Source organism: Solea solea, chromosome 3 (assembly GCF_958295425.1).
Source record: "Solea solea chromosome 3, fSolSol10.1, whole genome shotgun sequence".
Taxonomy (NCBI): domain Eukaryota; kingdom Metazoa; phylum Chordata; class Actinopteri; order Pleuronectiformes; family Soleidae; genus Solea; species Solea solea.
In genome coordinates, this window is record NC_081136.1 from 33,246,759 (window position 1) to 33,271,541 (window position 24,783).

The 24,783-nt window shown below is 42.5% G+C and overlaps 1 protein-coding gene across 1 annotated transcript in view; it reads right to left on the reverse strand.

The window, feature by feature from the left end:
• Positions 1-2,199: 2,199 nt before the first annotated feature.
• The window catches only part of tmtc2a (transmembrane O-mannosyltransferase targeting cadherins 2a), a 52,358-nt gene continuing 29,774 nt past the window's right edge, over positions 2,200-24,783 (reverse strand). The window contains exons 3-12 of the mRNA XM_058625891.1: positions 18,056-18,890; positions 16,399-16,513; positions 15,595-15,680; positions 14,297-14,481; positions 14,009-14,087; positions 13,103-13,224; positions 9,564-9,645; positions 7,863-7,977; positions 6,657-6,720; positions 2,200-3,832 (exon numbers count right to left, since the gene is read on the reverse strand). Coding sequence (XP_058481874.1) covers positions 3,638-3,832; positions 6,657-6,720; positions 7,863-7,977; positions 9,564-9,645; positions 13,103-13,224; positions 14,009-14,087; positions 14,297-14,481; positions 15,595-15,680; positions 16,399-16,513; positions 18,056-18,890 — 1,878 coding nt within the window. The 3' untranslated portion in view covers positions 2,200-3,637. The remainder of the gene's footprint in view (positions 3,833-6,656; positions 6,721-7,862; positions 7,978-9,563; positions 9,646-13,102; positions 13,225-14,008; positions 14,088-14,296; positions 14,482-15,594; positions 15,681-16,398; positions 16,514-18,055; positions 18,891-24,783) is intronic.

The window sequence follows — 24,783 nt, forward strand, 5'->3', positions numbered from 1 at the left end:
GCCTTAAGCTTGATGTCTCATTTGCATATTTGAAATATTAAACTTTACAGCACAAGTACAAATAGATAGTAAATTATTTCCCAAAGAGCTTCTTTCAGATGAGACTCCTGAGTGTGTTTTTAAAAACTGCACTGATTTATCGGCTTAAATCAATATGAAAATAGGACTTTTTCCATACAAAATCACTGATGACATAATGTCAAACTATTAGGCAATAATAGTGACTGTACTTAAGGAAACTCTCCAGCAGAGGTCACTGTTGACGCAGGAAACGTAACAGCAGTTGATCACATGGCATAGGGTAATGGAACATTTATTATAAAAGTAAAACAAAGAAATACAGACATATTTTGTCAAAACAGATTTAGAATCTTCTTTGAAGTTTATGTTTATGGTTTCAATGGTTTTATAGGAAAAGGAGGCGGCGGAGGCCGGGGCGGCAGCAGCAGGCTGTTTGTGGCCTGTTTCTGCCTTCCTGGAAGGAAAAAAGAGGTTATCAAAGTGTTTCCTTCACTGGGTGTTAAGTGCGAGAAGGAAACACACAGGAAACACGGGTCAAAAACATCAACACGACACATATTCCCTTCCATGAATAGAAGTCAAAGATGTACGACTTCCTACATGCAAACAAAAAGTCGGGTCAGAGATTGGTTCAAATCTGCAGAATTCACTTTATCTGTAATTTAAGCACAGTTATGGTTTTCTGTGCTTAATTATGTTATAAAACCCACCACCACGTCACTGTCTAGTGAAATTTCCACCAGTATAAAAGGAGGTATGTGCCATTCTAGATGGCTTATACGACCACTATGTCATAAAAGAAGAACCACACTGACCACAAGCGTATTTTGCTTCATCTTCATGCAGCAGCTTTGATCTCAGATGAGTTTGCGTCCCTGACGCTGGCATTCTTTCGTACCAAATTACTTTTGCACATTCACACATGGACATATGTTATTCGCTTATTGGAGGTTATGTGTGTATGTGTGTGTGTGTGTGGCTTTTCCTTTTTATGGGTATAATATTGTTAGTTTTTGTAGACGGAGCTCTTTTCCAGAGCGGGGTCAGTAAATGATTTCAGATGATTTAATTGGTCCTGAGGGCTGAGACGGACAGATTTTGAGTCTAGCAGATGTCTAGCAGTTTAAAATGATTATTATTGTTATTATTACGACACAACAGAATGTGTGTTTGTAGATGCCTGCTGTATACAGTACTTTGAAATGTTGATGAAGTGAAACTGGGCCTGCGATGTTCCGGCAAGTCGATGAGTGAGTCGAGCTCGGTCCGTTCCTAAATACTCACAGTTCGGTGAGCGTGAGGTCTGGCGTGTGATTCGTGTGAGAGGGCTCTTTGATGTTCAGACGACGTCAACATGTGGAGCGTGTGAAGCTCCCAAGTCTAATTAATGGAAAACCGTGCATGTGTGAAATAAACCCTCTCCTTCTCAGGACCATTACATCTCCAGAGAGACCAGGTCCTAATGACGTCTTGGTTGAGGTGACTGTTTAAGCATCACATAATCATTAAAGGAGATAGTTTACATGCATGTTAAAAGTCTGCTTCTAGTCAGACTAAGACAGTTATTTGGTTTTCTTAATGTCTTGTTAACTTGTTAGTCTGACTAAAGTCAAGCCAGTCATAGTCGGACTAACATACCTGAATAATGTGATTCATAGTCCGATTACTCTTGCATATATACGCTTAATCGGACTAGAGTCTGACTTTTTCCCCCGTTTTTTGACCCAGAAGTAGAAGTAGACAACGTATAACTGTCGTACTGTTGCCGGGAATCATACGGCGTCAGCAGCTGCGTCTTTCTACGGACGACACAGCAACCACAAGAGCCATGCTGCATCTAATTTCTATCACGATTAACATGTACAGCAGGTACGGAACATACACAACTCATCTCAATGCCCATCTCGCCGCTCACCGCTTGTTTTTCCGTGACGTAAAAGTCAATGGGAAACTGATTCCATACGCACTAGTTTATCCACGTGTGAACTCCAACTCAGCAAGTTGCCCGGTTGCCTGTCTTAGCCGGACTATGGCCTTAGCCGGACTAGCTTGATTAAACTGTGCATGTAAACATACGATTGACTGGAGGGTTAGGGTTATAATTACAACACAGCATTCTGGGCCAATCCAAACGCTGGCTGCCTGAAATAAAGTTGGATTATGTCACTGTAAAGATGCTCATTTTCAATCAAATTTTTATTGTGGATTCTTTACAAAAACACAGCACATTTCCAGCTACACACCTCCTATAATTTAACCAAATATCACAATCATTTTAAAAAAATACCTAATTACCTCTCTGTCACAAACTCAGTCTGTGACAGGAATCACAACCTGACGTCCCTGAGCAGAGAGAGAAAACAAACAAACAAACAAACAAACAAACAAACAAACATGTAATACAAATGAAAATGATCCGTGTGGAGTAACAGGAGTGGGCTGGGCGAAAGTGACAGTGAAACGGCACAGTGTTCGAGTGTTCACATACGCAAAAATAACATTAATAACAACAATAATAATAATAATAATAATAATAACAATAATAAATTAAGTTTGATCGTTTGATCACACAAATTGAGACATCTTCATTGGACACGAGGAACACAAAACAATACTTTTTGCTTGGCACGAGAGGCGTAAAAGACTCGGTACAAGCTTTGGCACCGCTGAGGATGGTTTTACAGTCACAGGCTTTTAAAAATAAAAAAAATAAAACACCTTCATTATCTCAGAACAGGATGTGACTGGTCATAACTTAGGCTTAAAGGGTCCAGCGTGCCACGTTTAGGAAAGTTTTATTGGCAGAAATTCAACAGGTATCTTTATATATGTGTGTTTTTACCTTTTTCTTCATTTTTTTTAGCTTTAGAATAAGACTTTTATGGATACTTGCTTTACGGGGGCCTCTCTGTTGGTGGCCATTTCCATTCTCGCCAATAAATGTCACTAATGGACCTTTAAGCCTGCTCTTCACTTGTAGTTATCAATGCACAATGGAGCACTAGGTATGAGCGATAGTTCCTGAAGATATCTATGCATTGGCAAGCTTTGCTGCGTTACGAGGGAAAAGTCAGGTATTTTTTGTGAATTTTCTATAACTAAGCTAAAACAAATGTACGCTTGGTAGCATATTCATGTGTGTCATGTCAGTAGTGGTTAATGTAGCCTCAAGGAGAACATTAAAAAGGAAATACCCTTGAAATACCCTTGAAAACAAATCATTTCAGTGTTGACACCTTCAAAACCCATTTCACACTTTTTTTTTTGCTACATCAACTTTCAAATGAAGTGCTCTTAAACATCTTACAAGGTTTTCTCTATATTAGATTATATTCCGCTGATATTTAAAAAAGCAAAACAACTTTCACCTCCTTTTTTGTTTTTGGACTTTGCAACGATTTGTCTTCTATCGCTCAAGAACTAAGCATCACTTACGGGAAATATTGTACAAAGATTTGACACAGAGTTTTAGTAGTTTGAGCCGACGTACAGCACCGGCGCGGTGATGTACGGTATCGTTCTCCTCTGGACACCTTTTTATGTCCACATGCTCTCCTGCTTCACCCCGCGCAGGACGCTGCGTCAGCATTGACAGAGCAGCAGCTCGGCGTCGCTCTCAGTTCAGCGCCCCGAGCCCGTGCTTAGTCCTGAGGCCCTGCCTGTCCATGATGTTCCACAGCTTCCGCAGGTTGGACTGGGTGATGACGTCGTCGGGCTTGAGCTGGAGTGCGCGCAGGTAGTTGGCCTCTGCCTCGGGGAGTCTGCCGTTCAAGTGGAGGATGGCGCCGAGGTTCATCAAGGCGGCTGGATACTGCAAGTGGAGACAAACAAAAAGGTAGGATATGGTGGTGCTGTAAAGTGAGGAGAACTTGAACACAGTTGGACCAACCCTGAAATTGGTGACAGGCCCAAAAGCTCATCCCCCGCCCTCAGGCCTGGCCCCGTTCCCAGTCCTTCATCCTCACTCACAACTTGACAACTAGTTCACAGATTTCACCACAAAAATAACTCCTGTAACCCTGAACGTGTTCACTAGTCCGCGTGCCGCTTCTCAGAAGAGTTGAAGCATAAGTTTGGAACATTTCCAGGCCTGCAGGCGGCTGATAATGTAATTAATTAACGCAGTCGTACAGAGACGGGAGCTGCGGTACGGTCTTTTTTCCCCCCAGTACAGCAAATTAATGTCATTTTAATTTCAGCAACGAGGAGCTTTGTGAAGCAGTAGAGATGTTGTTCTCACTGTCACTCATCTTCTACTGCTGTATCCTCCACGTTAAATGACCTCACAGAGACAAACAGCCATCCACTCTCACACCTACAATCTGTATATATATAGTAAATATATATATATATATATATATATAGTAAATAGTAGTAATCTATAGTAAATCTTTATCTGTCTCTGTGTTTTGGACCGTTGTTACAACCAGGGCTCGGGGGAACCCGACTCCCTCTTCCCCACTTCCAGGAAACCACCACAAAAGACAAAACAAACGATTTTAAAGGTTGCTTTAAAAAAAAACAAACAAAGTACAAGATGTCTACTAGCAGTCTGACTGTGAGCGATTCAAGGGAAGTGGAACGCAGCTGGGATAATCAGGCTTCTTATACTTGAGCCTCCTGTGCAGGACCAATCAGCTCCCAGGATCCACCCAAACACACACACGTCGTTCAATCAATCAGACACACCTGCATCCCATCTCACACTCACATGCAAGAAACAGAAGCTGTCGTGTCTCAATCCAGGGTGTGGATTCGCTGTCCGTGTTAGATGAATAAATAAATAAACAAATAAATAAAGCCATGTTTATTTGACCTGGTCAAACCTGTGTTTGTTCTGCATAATTAATAATGATTATAGAGTTGACCGCACTGGTGGAATGTTGTGTTTCATTTTTGTACGCATTCTCTCTCTTATCTGTTGTTCCAATCAGAAATATGTGTGGCGATAAGTTATATTTGTAAATAATTATAACATTTCAGGGAAATGGTTGTACTTGTACCATGTTTTGTCCACTTGTGCACTTGTTCGAGAGGCAGGGGAAGTGTGAGTCAGGACTTTTAAACCGCGTTCGTCTCATTTCACACAGCGCACGCCTCCCCGTCTCCTCCTGAGCGAGCAGCTGACGGAGTCATCTCCTCCGTCTGCTGCTCACTTGGGAGAATCCAGACCCTGGATTGAGACACAGCAAGGGAAAAGGAAGCCACGACTCTGGGGTCGTAACAACCTTTCCCCGTGGAGGCACACGATTATAGCCTTTCTTGGCACGTATGCCGAGAGCTGAATCTTTCATGACTCGAGAGCCACTGGATTAAGACGATATTTGAGAGATTTTCATTCACGGGAGCAGATGGCGTGTGCCGGGTAAATGTCAACGAGACACGCTTCACACACGACAAATGACAAGAGAGGAACTCAGTGTGAATGTGCACATGGAGCTTTCCATCCAGTGAATTATGACTGACTGTAGAATAAAATATAAATAATTCATCTAAATGAAATTAAAACAGACTAACCTCCCTTGTCTGCATTTTAATAAGGCAAAGAAGCTAAATGACAGAAGTTATCTAACAAAAAACAAAAAACATTTATCCCTAGCATTTATCTCAGGAATTATTTCTGCATTTGGCAAAGATTATGAAAAGATTGTAGCTGAAGAAAATAGAGGAAAAACACCAGTTCAAAATGTTCTGATATTGCAAGTGGGCGGAAACTAGTTAGGTTTTGTTAGCTAGGTGGAAAGCTAAGGCTAACAAGAACAAACAGGAAACAAAATAATGAATTTAAACCGGGTATACCGGGGTATATATGAACCTTAAACCCGCTAAAACAACGTTAATGTTTCATGATATTGAGTGTTGACACAATTTAGGTAAAGTACGCCACAAATATTTATTGCTAACGCCTATGCTAACAGCTATGCTAACAAACGGGGAATGAATGGCGTATTAAGTGAGAAATGGCACAGGAATTTATAATTATTAGTATTTAATAACTTTTTAAAGCAGACGGAACAGAACTCACTGCTTCACAGGATGTGACAACATAACAGTTACTCCAGTAAAGGACACGCAAATGAAAACCTAAAGCAGCGCACAGGCTAACATGACAAACGACTCCCCAGCCTCATCTGCAAACACTGCGGTTACTGTGACTCTACTCCATCCATATACACTGCTTCCATTTCACATGACCGATCCATGCGCGGCACAAACACCAAATAACGGGGCCCCGACTTCCTCAGCCGCATCTGTTAACTTCCACGCAGACCGTATCTCATAAAGCCGTGTCTGTTTCACTCCGTCGTAACGCGGTAATGATCAAGAATGTGGATTCTACATGAGATTTTGGCGGTGGCGGCGGCGGGAGGGGAGGGTTGTGTTTGCTTAAGCACATCGAGGTGCTGGTTCCCATCCATTAACCTATGCACTGTTTCCATTTCATATTAAAAAATGGATCACTCTCTGCCAGGAACAACAGTCCTATAACAGCACTAAAGCATAATGTCAAGATGATGGGTAATACGCTGTGCGTTGTAAATTGAATTTACGGTACAGACGCTTGTGTGTGTGTGTGTGTGTGTGTGTGCATTTCCTTGAGAGGTGCTAACAGGCCCACCAGCCCGGATACTTACATCTGGTCTGAGGCTGGCGGCGCGTTCATACTGCTTCTCTGCTGCCTCGTTTAGACTGGCCTGCCTGGAAAAGACAAAGAACAGAGGTAAAGAAAACAACAACGATTATTCAACTCATATGCAGAATATTGCACTCATGCAAAACTCTGCAGACGAATAATGGTTTTCATATTCATATCAGGTAAAATGCAAAAAAAGAAATTTATGAATCATGTCAAAAACCCGCGCATTACTCTCATATTGCACATATTTTTTATCCATAAGGTTCCTCTGGTGTTATGTCAAATGATTTATTTCAACAAATACATAAACTAGACATTTCATAGTCATCACCTTGGTCTTGTTCAAGTCCAGGGAGAGTGCCGTTTAAAAAGGAGGACGTCAGGCTTAGAGGAAATCATTCTTTCATATTCAAAAAAACAAAAACACAACTAAATATTAAACGTGTGGTACATATCAGTCTCACTTTATTTGTCTCATACGGCTACATTTTCACTCTGTTCGCACGTCAAACAAGCCAAGGCTTGCCGCTCCCTTTTAATAACCACTTTCGCTTCAAGTCCAGCCAAAATGACAGGTGTGTGTCGCATTTACTTTACAACCCCGATCCTAATCTGTTTGGAGTCGTGTCACGGCGAGTCTCGGCCGTAAATAACCAGCAACACAGGCGAAAGGATCTGTCATTTAGATGCAAGTCGGCGTTTCCAAAGGCCAAAACCACAGCCAGGCCCAAAGACTTTAAAGACTTTCTAGTAGATGCTGGAGAGCACTAATGACTTTCCCAGATATGTAGAGCAAAAAGGAATGAAGCCACAGCGCTCCAGCGTTCCCTCAGCTGCTGGAAGTAAAAGGCCCAGTCTATTTTGACACCTTTTAAGACTCATGAGCCGTGTGTGTATACCTGCTTGCCAAACTTTAAGAGGGAATTCTCCAATGGCTTCTTTACAAGCCCTGGACTGAAATATCGCCACGATGGAGTGAAAGTGTAATGCTGTTTATATATGTAATACATAATAGCCTCGTGGCAGCTATTTCCATAGAAAGAACATTGACTTGACTGTATAACATCGGCGTAGTTTATAATTTAAAGACGGTTATTAAATAGCTGTGGTGCGGAGTAAACCCACAAATGGTGAAGCAGCACAGCAGCAAACTTTTTTTGGAAAGAAACATTTATTTGGTTTGACTCTTCGGTGCCGCACTCACCTGAGCATGTGAGCGGCGTTGAAGACCACGTCGAACTCCGAGCTGTCCAGCTCCGCGGCTCGCTCTGCCATCTCTGCGGCCTCGCCGAGGCGCGACTGCTCCAGTAGAAACTGACCTGGAGAGAAGAGAGGACAAAGTTTCCAAGGGTTTATTCTCTTTAGATGTGGATTTTGTGATGGGTCGATCGTTGACGAGTAGTTTCCCATGTCGTTGTCACACCTAAAATGCACTTCCAAGGCCACAACTTCTAGTTTTCTTCGAAATAAAGAGGCTCTTTTTTGCTTATTTGTGAAGTTATTATGAAGTGAAAGGACAAGTAAGATGAGAAACAGGCAAAGATGGAGGCAGATGGGGGAAAAGATAAGACAAATTAATGAGACGTGAGACACGGGAAATGCAGGAGGAGGAGATAAAACATTTAAAAGAGTGAAGGACTGTTATGGTGGAGGTGTTTAATGTGCTTTCCTGTGGGAGTCAGTCCAGCCACCTGGTCTCTCACTAAAAGCTTTCAAAACAAGCTTTTTAGAATCGGGTCGTACACGGTTTGAGTTAAAATGTGTTTCTGGGAACAATGGCAGGAAAGAGGGCCTTGCCTCAGCAATCACCTTCTGTGTCCTCGCTTCTAATGTGCACCGATATCATCACTCTGTCCTTACACACACACACACACACACACACCTGGAGCTCGTCCAGCAAACACGGGAGAACTAAAGCTGCCAGATGTGCGATAAAAAGGAGAGTACCAAAGCAAATAAACATCACCTATGAGGCAAGAAGCTACAAGATAACAGTGCAAAAGGAAAACAGGCAGATAAACGCAGGGTGAAGGGGAAACGGCTGCTTCCAAAGACAGCAACGCAGGAACCAGACTACACTCAGACCCCGAGATATCCCCGCGCAGAGAAAGCACCGGGAGGAATTGGGGAGATATGGATGAGGAGAAGGGGACAAAGCACAATGGTGCTTTCAGTGCAAGATTTAATTTCCTCTGAATATCCTGGAGATAGCGCCACGGAGCGGCACAGCGTTGAGAACGCTGAGATAAACAGAGAGCGTTCTGCACTCCTGTTTGAATGCGAGTCAGCGCCGTCTGCAACGTCTCAAAACAGCCGATACCGGTGACGCGTAAATGACGCGTGCGCATGTGTGAAACCGCGAGGGAGCCGAGACTCCCCCGACGGCTAGCGCCTTGAATTTCTTTTCAAAAAATCCTTATCAGGTTAAAGAACAAATGTGACGTGTCTTCCTCCTCACCACCCCCAAGACTAATGTACACCTGCTGAAAAGTAGAAAAATTCAATCACAGTATAATTCGGGAGAAAGGAGAAATGAACGAGTTCACCTGGTACAAAGCCAGGACTTTTTGTACTTGGTACCAATTGGCGTCGGTACTACCGAGTATCGGTTCGCTTTTCATAAATCGGTGCCAGATTTCGGTGCTTGAAATGTCCGGGAGAGCGTGCCAGAATGCGAGAGCAACGCGTCGCGAGACTACGAGAGCAACGCGCCGCGAGACTACGAGAAAGCCGAAAGCGGTCGAAAGCGTGGCCGCACTTCACACAATTAGACACAGACAGTGTCTAATTGTGTCTAAACACCTGGTCAAACACGGGATTTATTTAAAAGCTGAAGAATGGACCGTTTTGACAACGCTAGCAGTGCTACTGCTACTAGCTAGCACTGCTAGCTAGGTATTCTTACCATAGTGCATGTAGCAGGTTCCTTTTGTCGGGTCTAGTTGAATAGCTCTGAGAAAGTACTTCTCCGCTTCACTCGTCTGCCCCTAAATGGAACAAAAAAATGTATATTTTACTTAGGGTTATGTTTTGTGAAAGGATATTTAAAGATAACACAAGGCGCTTTTGGAATAAAACATCTTCCTTGACCTGCACTCGCTGCTCATATAATATAAATATAGGTTATTTTTTTCATCATTTATTAATTTGTCGATTATTTTCTCAATTAATCGTCAGAAGATGTTGAAAAGTGTTTCTCAAACCTGTAAATGTAATGATTTTTTTTTTTACAAACCAAAAATGATTAAGTTTTAAGGGTTTCTTTGGTATGTGGGGCAAAGAAATGGGAACATATTCACATTTAAGAAGCTGAAAAATCACAAAAAGAGCTTGGAACCAAAGCGCGACACAGTTGACGAGGAGAACGACATCAGTAATAAACAAAAGGAAGATGAAAAATGTGTTCTCTACCAACCTGACGCCACGTTGGCAAAGAGCTTTTCCTTTGACAATAAAGCATTTGTGAGCTAAGCTTTTATTCTCTGCAAATCACTGAGAAACCTCAACTTTTCCCACTGGCCATTATGTTTCTAACTGTAGTAAAAAAAAATAAAAAAATAAAAAACTCTGCTCACCAACCCAGAGGGATCGTAAAACAATATGACCAGCAATTATACTTAAATCATAACTGAAATGTGCAAAATGCAAGAAATTCAAAAGAGAATGAAGTGAATAATTATCAGTCAGGTTTCTGCATGAGGTGTTAAAGCAGAGTGAGTTATGTGGATTGAAATGGATGGACAACATAATAGTGGATTGGAAAAACTGATTGAAAGTAATTCTTCATGTATATTGCAAAGCGACGTGTCTGCAGACGCTGACGTCCAACTTCTGTGTCTCGCTCTAACTTCTTCCCCTCTTTTGTTTCACCGCCACATTTCCATATTATCGGAATGAGACGACGGCGCACGTTAGCTTTGCTTGATTAGGTTTTTTTTGTTTTGAATGAGTGAGTGAGCGAGAATCAGCGCTCATTTTCATTTTCATTTTTCATTTTCTTTTTACGTTCCATTTGACCCTTTTCACTGTAATCCATCAGACGTGAGCGCGAGAGTCGTTCGGTCCATTCGGGTTCATGCAGGTCATCATTTAATAGACCCATTAGTGATATATTTATCACTAATTTATACTGTATGTGCTCTTTCTTTTCCTTTTTCAACACAGATCTGAGGTTGAACCTCAGGCATAAACCAGAGACAGACTGACCACAGTCACACCCTTCGGACGGACAAAGGGCTCTATTGTTTCACTCCACGCCTCTGTGAGGCCTTTGACTTTGAGGGGAACAAAGCAAATTAGCGGCTTTGGGAATTGCACTCGTTGTTTGAGCCTGAGGGTGGGCGGAACGCGGATGAGCAGAACACAATCGGGTTCCAGCTTTGTGAAGTTGCTTTTGAAAGTCCCGTGTGGAACATTTTGATTTTACTTCTTCCAAAAAGCCTCTGGAAAGCGGCACATTGGCGTGAATTTACAATCGAAACCATACCAACAGGTGACAAAGCTCCAATTAAGTGAGATTAACTGTATGTGTTAACTCTGAATGAGGAAAAAGGAACTTTTCTCATTAACCAGGGATTTGGAAAAACCACCAAAATTACCCCAGGGGAAAAACTTCCCATCGAACCCAAACTTTCACCCAGAGAAGTATCTACTGTACTCGTGACTGGGGAATCACCAGGAAGGGGCGGGGCTGTGTACCGTAGAACGCTGATTGGTGGAACACATTTTGCAAACAAGTTGATGAAGAAAGAAGATCTTATTTGTCTCACTGTCTTCGGTCATATGAAAAATATGGAAGAAAAGAAAGGAAAAGTACGACAAGTGAACGTACGACGAGGTCTAGGAGCGTATTTGCGTATTTTCCGAGTCGGCGACACGGAACTAAATGTGCGGCACGCACTGAAACAAGTCCGCACTGGACTATCACTAATTCTAACTTCACTGCACCTGTAAAAGAAAGACGAGCCGGTCACTTTGAGCTCCGGCAGTGTGTTGTGGGGCGAACCCCAGTGCGAGGCTTTCGGTTCCCCCTCGCCTCTCCTTCGTCTGTGTTGTCGGGTTGATTCCGGGGGCAGGATCGCAAAAAAAAAGGTGGTGATTCAATAAGGAAGCAAAGTAATTGCATTATAAGGCCATCAACCTGGCCTGAGTGTCCAGGGTCCGTCCAATCTCCTGTTCCTCAAACCTGTGAATCAGGGCCCTGCGTGGATGTGTGGAGCCCCCGAGCCTGAGGGAGCGGAGCAGATGTCCATCCAGCCACACCGGGCCACTCTAATCTGAACCTGTGCCTTAGGTGTGTGTGTGTGTGTGTGTGTGTGTGTATCTCCAAATCTCTCAACAACGCGGGGGAAGCGATCAGTACGGAGGTTTAAAAGGCCCGTGAGGGACTGCAGCTGCAAGTGTGTGTGAGAGCGTGTGAGAGAAAGGCACAGCAGGTTGGTCAAGTCCTCTCTCAGTTCCCGAGGCCGTGGAAGGACAGAGGTCAAGCATCTCCGGAGAGGTCGCGGAGGGCATGCGGTCCGGCTCCCACGTCTAAACTCGACGCAGCTGTGAACACGTCTGTCGTCACATGAATGTGTTTTTGTCTCCACATGAGAAAACACATTAAAGAGGATAAGGTAACAAGAGCGGTCTCGTATAAAGTCCCTTAAATGGATACTTGAGTGAAAGTACAAGTATGTTACCAGAAAATGACTTTTTTTATAATATTACTTAAATAAAAGTCTTAAAGTATATGATACATTTATTGTACTTAAGTATCAAAAGTCAATTTCTGATATAGAAATGTACTTTTTTACATTTTAGAAGTGCAGGTTTGCACAATTTGACCCGGTAATAACAAACAAAGCCAAAATACAAAAAAAAGAACTTGTCTGGTGCATTTTTAGGCCAAATTCATGCTCTGTCAGCTTCAAAAAATTAAATTTATCGAGGTTAACGGACGTAAAAAGATGAAATTTTTGGTCTGTGGCGAAATAGATCAACCATAAAACACCAAATACTGACAAAGTCACTCAAACTCTGTGCATGGAAATGTCCTCGCTGTGTCTGTGACCTTCCTACGTCATGATGAAGCTCTTTGGGTTCTGGTTCTGGTCCTGGATCAGGCTCAATACAAGGTCCCACCCAAAAAGAAAAAGGTGTTTGCTAAAGGTCAAACGCTTTATTCATAAGTGGATTACACGTTCCCCCCTCAAGACGACTGATCAGAGAGTCAAACGCTCACACCTCTGAACAATTATCCCAATTCTCCAGGCTCTGGAATGACCTGACTGCATCAATGCTCCGCTAAGTCTTTCAGGGAGTGCCGTTTATCGCTGCTCTCTCTCTGCTTCTTTAAATTACACTCAGCCAGGTCATTAATCACTGCAATCAGTACTTGGACAATGTTTTGTCTTCTTCCTCAGCGAGTGTGTGTGTGTGTGTGTGTGTCAGTGGACTTACAATGATGGACAGGAGTTTGCCGTACGTGAGGTGAGCTGGAATATGGTCAGGCTTGGCCCTGAGGGACTCTCTGTACCAGTGACCCGCTTCCTCCAGCCGATTCAGCCGCATGTGAGCCTCACCTGGAACAAACCACACATCAAATTCTCAGTTACTGTACCGCAGTCTACTATTTTATTCATTTTGTTTAATCAACACACTAAAAATTGCAATGGTTTCTGAAAGCTGAGTAGTTGCACGTCGAAGCCAACGTGTGGTTATTACGGTAATTTCACTCGCACTGTTGCAGGAAGAGCGGCAGTTTTGGGACATTGAGACAAAAACTCAAACAAATGTTACTTTAAATATTTCATCAAATGTTAATAAAAGTTTTTGTTTTTCTTCATTGTAAACAGTTAAAACACTGTTTTAATTATTATTATACTATTATGCCATTAAAAGTTATTAGTTAAAAATGGACAAAAGCACTTCACTCACAGGACATTATGTTATCAAAGAACAATAAGGTCAATAAAGTGTCAATGAACGATTATCCATTGATTTTCCTCGTACTGTATGTTCAATAAACACAAATGATGACTCTGCAAACCCAGTTTTCGGAGAAAGAATGTTTTTTTTGTGTTTGTTTGATCTCATAACATGCAGTTCCCCCCCCGGGGTAAAATTACACACATTTTTAAGAGGATTTGCCCTGGACATCACACTAATACACACTAATAAAAACACTGAACCTCCTTCCAAGGTACAAGGTACAATAACAATTTGTTACAATAACAATTTGTTTATTTCATGGATTAGCTTCACTCTCTGATTTAGTTTTCTGCAACAGGTTAAAGCTCAGATTTCATGGAAGAACAAGAACAAACAAAAATATGAAATGAAGGAGGCCGAAAACTGGCAACTTACCCATCATGTTAAAAAGGCTGTGTGGTGCAAACTGTCGGGGCATTTTCTGCACCGCTTCCTTATAAACAGACAGGGCCTCCTGTAATAGAGAAAAATATAAGATTTTAGTCCAAAAGTAAAGGGTTTATTGGCAGAAACTAAATATGACACTTAGATATGTTTTTCTATGAGTGCATAATCACTTAAAACTGAAAGTCATTTTGTTTTTATAGCCTTGAATAAGCATTTTACGTTGAGAAAATTTATAAAAACTATTAATATCATGTCCCTAAACTAACAGACGCTGACCTCCTGCTGGCCCTGCTCATGAAGCAGCTTCCCCAGGTTGTAGAGGCAGCTGGTGACGGAGCTCTTGTGGGCGTGGGGGTCTTTCAAGTTCTCGTCTGGGATCTCGGCACACGTGAGGAAGGTGCGTCTGGCCTCTTCCAGGTTGCCCTGGTTCATGAGGATGATTCCCGTGTTCAAGTAGGCCGCTGTGTGACAGACAGACGGACACACAGACAGACGTGATAGATAAGGAGGATATAGACTGGTAATAAACCTGTTCAAAGAGACACTGAATGGAGTTGTGTAACAAAAGAGGAGAATGTGGAGGAGATTGGAACTGGAAATGTAATAATGCACTGAAAGCGGGAGAGAGGACAGAGGTCAAAGGCAGAAAAGAACACAAAAGCGATTAAGCTAGAGGAGAACTGAAGTTGTCCTCCCTCCTACGATTGTCCTTGGTAATGGAAATGATGGACTCTCGTCCCACATGGGAGCACTCAAGTGTGAGATTGAGTCCCATCGTTTGCCCGTCAACCTGAAATGGCCTGAATATGGCCGTTAAAATGGCAAAAGAATACATAATGTAGCAGAGACAACACATTAGTTAGTGTTTAACCATTAGAACACGCAGCATTTTGGCTTGCCTTCTTACATTACTATGTTAAAAGGAACAGTGTATACAAAGGCTATAAGAATGTGCAATAAAGAGTGTCTTATATCCTTTTTTTCAGCACAACCTAGGCAACCTACAAATATAAACACACCTGAGCAAAAAGTACTCAAAATGTTTAAAATTGGGACTGAATTTTGCGACAAACGGTGTAATTTTGTGACCTCTGCACAATTATTGCTACTTTATATCACGACTAAAAATCGAATATAAATAATTAATCGTAACATTGACTCAACAACACGTAAGAAGACGAAAAAAAGTCTGAATATGTGACCTATAAACACATCCGTGCCGCATGAGCACTGAAGGCCCTGGCACATGCCGCACGGACCCTGGTATACGCGCATGCCAAGGTCCTGTTGTATCCCACTTCACCACCGGGTGGCGGTACAAGTCTGGACGCAGGGAATAGGACGCGGCTCACAGTGGAAAAAGTCCATCTGACGGGGGAGTCGAGGGTCGGATGACTATCCTTGGCGAATACTTCTTCTGTTGTCAAAAGCCTGCAGTAAATCGCGTCATACCATTCCGTTGAAAATATACCAAGGCCTTAAGGGTTAACTGATCCAGAGAAAGCAAAGCCACATCAGAGTGAGTAATATAAAACAAAATCCTCTTAGATTTAAGTTATTCGTTGTTAACTTACATGCCAGTGTCGGTCGACTCCCAATGGCCAGCTTGTAATGATGCAGCGCTTCGCCAAAGCGCTCGTTCTCCTGCAGCAGCAAACCTCTGATACACAAACAAAAGGCCCACACTGAGTGAAAACAACAGTGGATTGTGGATTTTCTATTTTTAATCTGAGAAAAAAGGTAAAGTGAGGTCTGACCAAAATTACAGCGCAGGATTTTAGGGGTCAAAGCTTTAAAAATACAGATATGGAACAAAGTCGTTTCTGTGTCTTTTCCCTCACGAAAACAGCAGCGTGGCCCCGGATTTACCCAACCATCCATCATGTCGTAGCACCTCTGTTATGAAGAATGCAAAAAAACACCATGATTTGGGTGTTTTTCCTCTCGTTCTCTTTCTCTCCCTCTCAACTTTCTGACACTGTCACTTGAGGAGGAAGAGAGAGAAGCTGGGGAGAGACAGACAGCAGAGGGACACGGGTCTGTTATGAGCTTCTGACGCCTTACATCGCAGGATTAGGAACGGCTCTGTGTTCTCCCGCAGGCCGCGCAAACAAAGACTAATCAAATCACTCGCTGAAGGTTCAAAGAGCCACCGGGGACGCACAAGTTATTTTCCCTTTGTCACACTCTTGCATCACGGCTGGCTCCGCGTCTTGCTCACTTCTTCTCCTACTGTATAAGATCTAATTCTGTTCTGTCGTCTTTAAGCTTCCACCCGTCTGTCTCTGCCTCTTTTGTTCTGCCACAAAAAAACACTTGAGCAGAAGAAGAAGAAGAAGAAGAAGAAGGAGGAGGAGGATGAGGAGGGAAAAACTCACAGGTTATACAGCATGTCAGCCATATTCCCGCGGTAGTGCAGGGCGTTTCTGTACGCCGTCTCCGCCTCGGCCATCTTGCCCTGGTTCTTCAGCACGTTCCCCAAGTTGCCCCAGGCTGAGGGAAATGTGTCGATCAAGAGTTACACACATGGTTGTTACTCGTTTCAAAACATAATATCACAAAAACAACCCTGGGCCATGATTCCTTTCTGCTTATTTCTTTCAATGGGTCTGTTACGCAGCTCTACATTCAGGGCAGCACTCCCAGGACTTGGAAGAACATATTCATCCTTGTCATGGATGTAACTTGGTTTAAAAAAGGCACTTTGTTTGAGGACATTAACAATAGTTTGGTGTTTTAACCCTTTAACACTGCATCACCGTAATTACGCGAAATTCCAACTGTTTCTGAAAGCTGAGAAGTTGCACGTCAAAGCCAAGTTGTGCTTATTACGGTAATTTCTCACGCGCTGTTGCAAGAAGCCGGCGAATCAGCATCTTTGTCACCAGAGAGGAGATTGTGCCTGTACATAGTTTCCATTTCCAGACTCAAAACCTTTTAGTTAAAATATGTTTGATACTGTTCAAATTTCAAATTGAACAATCACAGTGTCTTCATTTTCTTCACTTGTACATACACAATTTTTAAATAACTGCCAGATATTGAAAGTTATTCTGGGAAAAATGGGCAAAAGCACTTAGTTACAGGGCATTTTCTGGCCCTTTTTATGATTAAAATAAGCAACAAAAAAAAGTCCGGACGGACATTTTGAGGCTAAGGTGTTAAAGGGTTTCAAGTTTTTGTTTATTTCTATTAGGGCTTCTCATCAGATTTGCTATTTGAAATACCGCAATAACAACGCAATTTGTAAAAGTAAAAACATACACAGTTAATGGCGCCATGTGGCAATTGTGCCGCCGCGATTAAAATCTGTTACACAATGAATCATCGCCAGTATCTTGAATATCAGCCAGTTGACGCTCCGTGTTTTCTAAGCAAAGATTCAATGCATCTGTTGTCGAGGTCTAATAAATGTGTTTCATGTGTTGCCTTCCTTGTTTACTCCGTCACTGAACATTTGCACGGCAGATTTTCTTCTTTTTTTTTTCAAATCTTCAAAAACCTGTTTACACTAAATCTTTTTTCTCAGCCTTTGTTGACACATTGCTTTGCCTTGTCATCACAGTAATATTTGAAGTCACACACTAGAGGACAATTGGCCAGATTTCAGTCCTGATCTGGCCCTTCTGACAATCTTGGGTGTCTTCCCATTTGAACAGATTATGTGGCCAAATTATCCTGTAGCGCGAGGGATTAACAACGTGATTTTAATGTCATCTTAAACTTATTCAACTGAACGGGAGTGTACTTTTGATTAGTTAGCACAAAACATCGCACACACAACAGCTTTTAACTCACGACACCGACAGTCTGTTTATATTCTGAAGTCACGTTCAATCGCACAAGTTTGTATGAGATCCCAAATCCCTGGAACCTCCTCCCTAAAATCCTTAGCTTAATCACTGAACACCTGCGTCAGAGAAATCCTGAAGACAAAACTAGTAACATCTTACAAAGAACTCGCTCTGAAGCTCCACTCTTGGTCTCATAACTCTACAGATAAGTTGGGAAATTGAAGAAAAAACCTCCTCTTACCTTTAGCCGGATTGACACTGATCCCAGACCTGTAGAGGTTCTCCTCGCTGCTCCAGTCTCTGTTTCTTTGCACAGTTCTGAGTCCATTCAGCAGCACTAGTCCCACACAGAGACACAACAGCAAGGCCCTGCAGCCTCTAGTCCTCAGTCTCACGTACACTGTCCTCGCGCCGGCGGCGACCAGTAAACAAAACCCTATACTCGGAATGTAAAGCACCCTCTCGGCAATTACGAAACCCACATAAAAGAAGAGGTTGGTTGCTGGGATGAAAGGAAGCGACAGGATGCTTAATGAAAACAGTACGAGGTTTTCTGTCGGGGGCAGGGAAGTCCGTGACGGGCAATGGTGAAGTCCGGCAGACCCATTCAGGGTGGTCTTTGGTGGCCCGTGGTCTGTGTTATGGTTTGTGTCAGGAGCATGGTAACCATTCCCATTCGTGATTGATTTCCCATTAGCGACGTGGCCTTTCCCGTTGACCTCCTTTGCTTTTACGGTGGGACCGCGGAGGCCGTACAATGCCAGGAGGAGAAAACCGCCGTAGAAGGCGACGGTGAGAAGGTTCCTCCAGTCCGCCAAGCTTCTGACCAAGGGCACGGCGTCCATGGACCAGTCGAAGCTGAGCTTGTCGGGGCACAGCAGGAGCCAGGCGTTGGCGGCAGGCAGGTGGAGGAACGTCAGCGCCCGGGTGGGGAAATGTGGCGAGTCAGCCGCGGGGTTGTCAGAGTTGGAGAAGTTGGGCGGCTTATTGCCCATCCAGTAGAGACGAGCCAAGAGCAGAAGCACTCCCCAGGACGCCAGCATACCGAGACTCAGCAAAACACTCGCGTTCTTTTTCTGGAAGCGAGGGGGAGAGGAAAGAGAAAAAGACCTAGATCAACATTTTGGTCAGAGCCACAGCCTTTTTGTCTGTGTTCCAGAACACCTTTAATTTCGAGACCTAGAAATGCATTTTTAAATCTCTGTGGACTCCAAGACATTAAGACAGACATTCCCGACTTTGTACACGAGTATGATGAGCCTTTTGGGATTTGATACATCCGCCTCTCACTGAAAAAACAAAAACCCTTTATAGACACTTTATAAATCAATCTCTGGAATGTTTTTGATGATGATGCCTGGAGCTTAATTATGCATTTCCCCAGGAACACTGGCAAACTCTCCAAACCTTTTTTCTTTTAATGCAGCACGGACAGAAACAACGCAGATCTGTCAGCACCAAAACGGTAAAATATGACATAGTTATACACACTGGGATTTTTCCGTCAGCAAAAACGTCAAGCAAATAATCTTTTTTAATGAAACATGATGTTTTGAAAGTGATGAAAGATGCATTATTTGGAATGTCCCTATGTAAGGAACATTTTATTAATTAGGTTGGCTTGATACCACTTAATCTTTTCCAAATAATGACACTTGTCTGTTTGTTATTTCCTACTCTTATCTTGTCCTCTTGTGTCTCTTTATGTACTCTCTGTTAAAAGTCAAATAAAAGGTATAAATATGATGTGCAAGGATTACGTCTATCATTCCCCATACATTAATAATCCCCACTCCCCTCCAGTTCTGATCTAGTTGAGGTCAACTTTGGCAGCTTTCTTCTCTTAAGTCCTTGCGTTGTTGCCGGGTCAGAGTTGCGGTGAGTGTGACCGCTAATCAGCTTATCGGGCTTTATTGTAGTGGTATGTAGATGGCTGTTTACATCTCTAAGATTAAGAGTTTTAATTCTGTAGCATGATCACATTTAGGTTCTCTGTCACGCAACACCTTTGCCCCCGAAGTGTCACAACTGACCAACTGAACAGTCTCTCCATGAGCCTCCGAGTCCGAGTAGCTCAAGCGCAAAGCGACGTTAAACTCCTGATGCCTGCATCGATACATACGTGGAGTGAAATGGTGAGAACGTTAAAGTTTGGTGAATCAAAAAAGCAGAAACACTGATGCATATAACTTAAAATTCGAATCCAGGAACTACGTATTCAATACAGGTGTGCCCCAGGGGTCAGTCCTGGGGCCCCCTTGTTTTTATCAACGACCTTCTTCATGGCAGTTTCTTCCACAATTTTAATGTCCATCTCGCGGATGACACTTTTTGCTCTATTTATCCAGCTCACCAAATTCCACGTGCCGACCCATCTGAAATAAAATCCTCATTCACCTCAAATTTCCTCAAATGAAACAGTGATAAAACAGAAATCCTCCTTTTAGTGTTGTTTGTTTGTTTTGTAAAGTGTCCTTGCATGTTGAAAAGGTGCTTGAAAATAAAATGCATTATCATTATCATTATTATTATTACTACGTATTAACGCTATTAAAGTATAATTCGTTTCAGATGCTTCACGATGGGAGTTGCAGTCGCTACAGGGACATGAGAAGGTGGTGTGATGGCTTTGTTGACCTGTCCATGTTTGGAAATGGATTACATTCATCAGTGTCAGCAAGGAAAGAAAGGGGAAATGGGCGACTAGTAGTAACGACGACGACGACGATGGGGAGACAGTCTTTGTTTTGTTTCCTGTCTGTCAGATTTCTTCAATACCATATTTTCTCAAATCCATTAGGATTGATAAGCCTGTTTTCACTCCTTTCACTAAACATTGATTAAACTGGAACGTCACCGAGGCAAAGACAGCCAGGACAAAGGAAAAGTGCTCGTAATAATTAAACTTCATTCGTCTTGTTAATTCAATTTGGACGGAAACACTCTGGTGAGGTCATGTGAGCATTTTTCAGGAACCACAAGAGAAAAAAAAAACTCATGTTGGGATTACAATAAGAGGTTTTTCCCTGACTCACCTGATTGATTTCTGCAGAGTAAAGACAGCAAAGCTGTGTTTCCTTAACCAGGTTAGCTAAGCTGCAAACAACAGGCACAACTAGTTACAGAAAGCCACTTGTTTTTAACCGGTTTATTATCCAATTATCTCAGTGATTTTGACTTGTACTGGACTAATACTGATAATACTGAATTCTCGTTCTACGTGAATTTGAAGACACGTATACTGACAGAGAGCCACTTGTCAGGATGAAGATGGAAAACACAAATTCAAAGATGTGTCCCTGTGAGACGGAGGAAGGAACTGGGAGTGGAAGAAGAAAACTGGATATTGATTGGAGGCTGAAAGGTGGTACACGGAGGATAAGAGAGTGCCTTCCACACAAAGAGGGTGGGGTGCTTATTGACGGATGAGCCCATATTGCCTGTCAGGGGAGGAAACTGTCGGAGAAATCCAATTGTGCTTGGTATCAGAAGATAAGCCAATTCCAGCAGGAGAGCCATTTGTGGTATTTAGGTGAATGAGCTTCATTTTACCCCTCGCTGCCTTGACCATTTCCAAAATCGTTCCTTAATTGACTTCCTGATCGATCACACACACACACAACTGTAGAGTGAGAGTGTGGATCAGCTATTTTATGAGATCACAAACTCAGCAGTAAAACAGTTTTCAAACATAAACTTTCTTCTAGATTTTTGAGTAGACTTATTAAACTTTTGCATAAAAAAAAAATCCTAGTATTGAGTAATTAACGCCTGGAATAAGTTATGAATGAAAACGGGTACCGGTGCTCTTCAACCTCGTGAGGCAAAAAAAAAAAAACAATTTCTGCCTCTAAGGGCCTCCGTAGTTTGAGTCAAAACTAATTTTCTCATCCACTCGGTCGAGTCTTCCGTTGTCCGGTGAAAATCGATCTTCGATACTTACGACGCAGTCATTTCCAAACGCAGCGATAAAACAGTATTCAACCATCGACTGGCTTTTCCAGGTTTTTAAGTAGACTTTTGTGCTTTTTAAATACCTTACGTAACTGAAGCCTCTCTGTGTGAAATTAAAAAAAGTATTTTGTTTACAGAGTATTGCAAAATAAACACCTGGAATAAGTTATCAGAAATGAGCACTCATGAGGCAAAAAAAACAAAACATTTCTGCCACGTGGGGGCCTCTGTAAACCAGGGGGTCTCAAACTCAAATGACCCAGGGGCCACTGAGTGTCCAGTTTGGTCAGTAAGGGACCGGTCAAGTGCAAAAAAAATAACATATTATATATTCAAGACGTTGAAATATTAATATTTATGATGATAATCACATCATTTCAAAATAAAAGACTTCGTTTTGATATGGAACCACACAAAAACCATACAGAAAGAACTCCAGCTCCATTAGTAAACTAATTTTCTGTCCACTCCGGTGAAAATAGATCTCCAATACTTCAACATTATCGCCTCTGAACAACTCAATCATTCCCCAAAATCAACTGCTGCATCTAATTGCTCTGAAATGCTCCAGTTAGCTGCTGGTTTATTGATTTCCAAACGAGTCCAGTATGCGCTGTCGATACACGTTAGAGGAGCATCGGCGTGCTCCTGTCCTGCCTAATACACTCCTTAATACACTCCTTAAATGAAAAATACACATCACTAAGACATATATGGGAATTTAGATTGAAAATGGTTAAACTGGAGGAGCACACAGGCGCACGTCGTCAGCAGAGCTTCGTTAAGACAAGTCAAACTACAAAGAGTTCTGCTCGGCTTCTTCTCCGCTGAGATAAACACTATTATACATTATTCCACAACCACATCATATAAATGGGTATAATATGTCTGTATCTGTGCTGCTTAGACCAAAGGTTACAGCAACAATAGTTAATCCAGGGGCTACTTTGAAGTGAAGTCAGTGTTTTTGTCCTAAATCCAAAAATAATCAACATCTTAAACACTAAAAAACGATTAAACAAGTGCTAATTTCCCTCAAGATTTTATTTGAACCGCAAATTCCTGTAACTTATCTTGCAATATAGCATCCAATGTTTTTTTTTTTCGCTTTATATTAGTGGGGGAAAGTTACGACCGCGCCACAACAAAAAAAAAGGAGAGAAACCAGAGACGGGGGGAAAGTTTTCGCTCTTTTTTTAACACGACTGAGCAAAGAAGAAGTTCCAGCCGTCTGAGAGAAGATGGGAAGGTTATCTAAGGACGGCTGAATCCAAGCGACTGGACTCGTGTGCGGACACTTGACGGTTTTCCAACTCTGAGCCAAGACGCCTCTCTCGGTTCAGTTTGGGCTCCGACTCTCCGACCTTCACGCGATCTGTTGTGTATCCACTCAGCGCGGGCTGGCATCGTCTCCGGCCAACTGTCAAACGCAGCATCCTGTTCGCTCCAAGCCTTTGAACCTAACACTTTTCCACACATGTATCTCCTCCTCGCACTGGATCCTCGTTTGGAAAGTCCGCATCGAATTCAAAGAGCGTTGCAGTTTTATTTATTACCCCGCTTCTCTTTTTTCTGTCTTTCCACATGCAACGCGGAGCTTTCATCAGTAACTTCCCTCTTTATTAAACGCAGAGCTGTGTGCTCTCACTGTTGACACTGTACCTTGCAGAGTGTCTGAAGAAACAGCAGGACAGGGTATAAATATGGTACGAAGCAGGGGGAACAAGTCTTTTCCGGACTTCTCTTGTTAAAGTCGTGTCCAATTTGAATGCCTCATAACTCTTTCCAAACTCACCAGGCTGATCATGAGAGTTCTTAAGTCAAATCTTGCCATTAAAGCTTAATTGTGATAGATTACGGAGTTAAGCTAGGAAAGTGTTTTACGCGCCGTCAAAATTTCACTGGCAGCTATTTTTTTGGAGTTAAAGTTGCATCGGGAGCCGACACAAAGAGGCAATTCTTCCCCATGCATGGAAAGCACATCCAGCAGTGCTCATACCGATGCGTTAAACTGTGATGAAAGGTACGACGAGGCAAGAATCCAATTCTTATTTTTCTTTCCAACGAGCTGTGGATCCTCCAGAGAGTCCCAAGCCACTCGACAGCAGCAGCAGCAGCAGCAGCAGAAACCCACTCCTGTCCCCGTTGACTTCATATAAAGAAGGACGTCATGACAGCTCCTCGGCGAGCGACGCCAACAAACTCTCTAATCCGCATCATGTTCCGTGTTTACGTACCAGACTAAAACATCCGAGATGAACAAAGAAAGAAAGTGTCAATTTGGGTAAATCTTATCACGCTGATTTGTTATTCTTGTAAATTTGCTTGTAATTTGTTACTTGATGAAAGAACCGTACCGTTAAAGAGTTGTGATAGGGGCTGGAACCTGATATAAGACATAGTTGCTTTGATTTAAACCACATGGGAGGAGTGAAAAAAAATGACACACAGATTTTTGGAGAAACTGATGTAATTATACCCCTTTAAAGCGCTGGCTAGAAAACAAGAGTGAAATCCGGTCTTTCTCTAAAGCTGCGTTCACAAAACCAGGCACATTGTTCAACTGCAATTCTATTCAGTACAGACGAGATGTGATGTTTCCCGAGAAAACCTAAATATCGCGATAAAAAACCTGGATCAAAAATTTTAATTTAGAAAAAAAAAAAGTTTTTTCATGCTCTCAAGAGACAATTTTCCGATATAAATTTTTTTTTTTACGTATTTGCATGAAGTTTATCACTGTTCCAAAACCATAGAAACGTAAAATGCTTTCTTTCTCCGCGTGGAGACTTCCGGGACTTCTACGAAAAAAAATGGGACGCCGCGGGACTCGACTAAACGAGAATTGCGATATTTAGGTTTTGCGCGTTTCTAGGGGTAACGGGAACCCCCAACTAGAGGGAAAGCATCTCCTTGCAGAAATCTGACTGGAGGAGTTGTTAGGAAGATTCAGCTCACCTGCTCGGCTTGCACGCCTGGTGGCATTAGCCCAATCTCTCTGTTTAGTTTTAAATA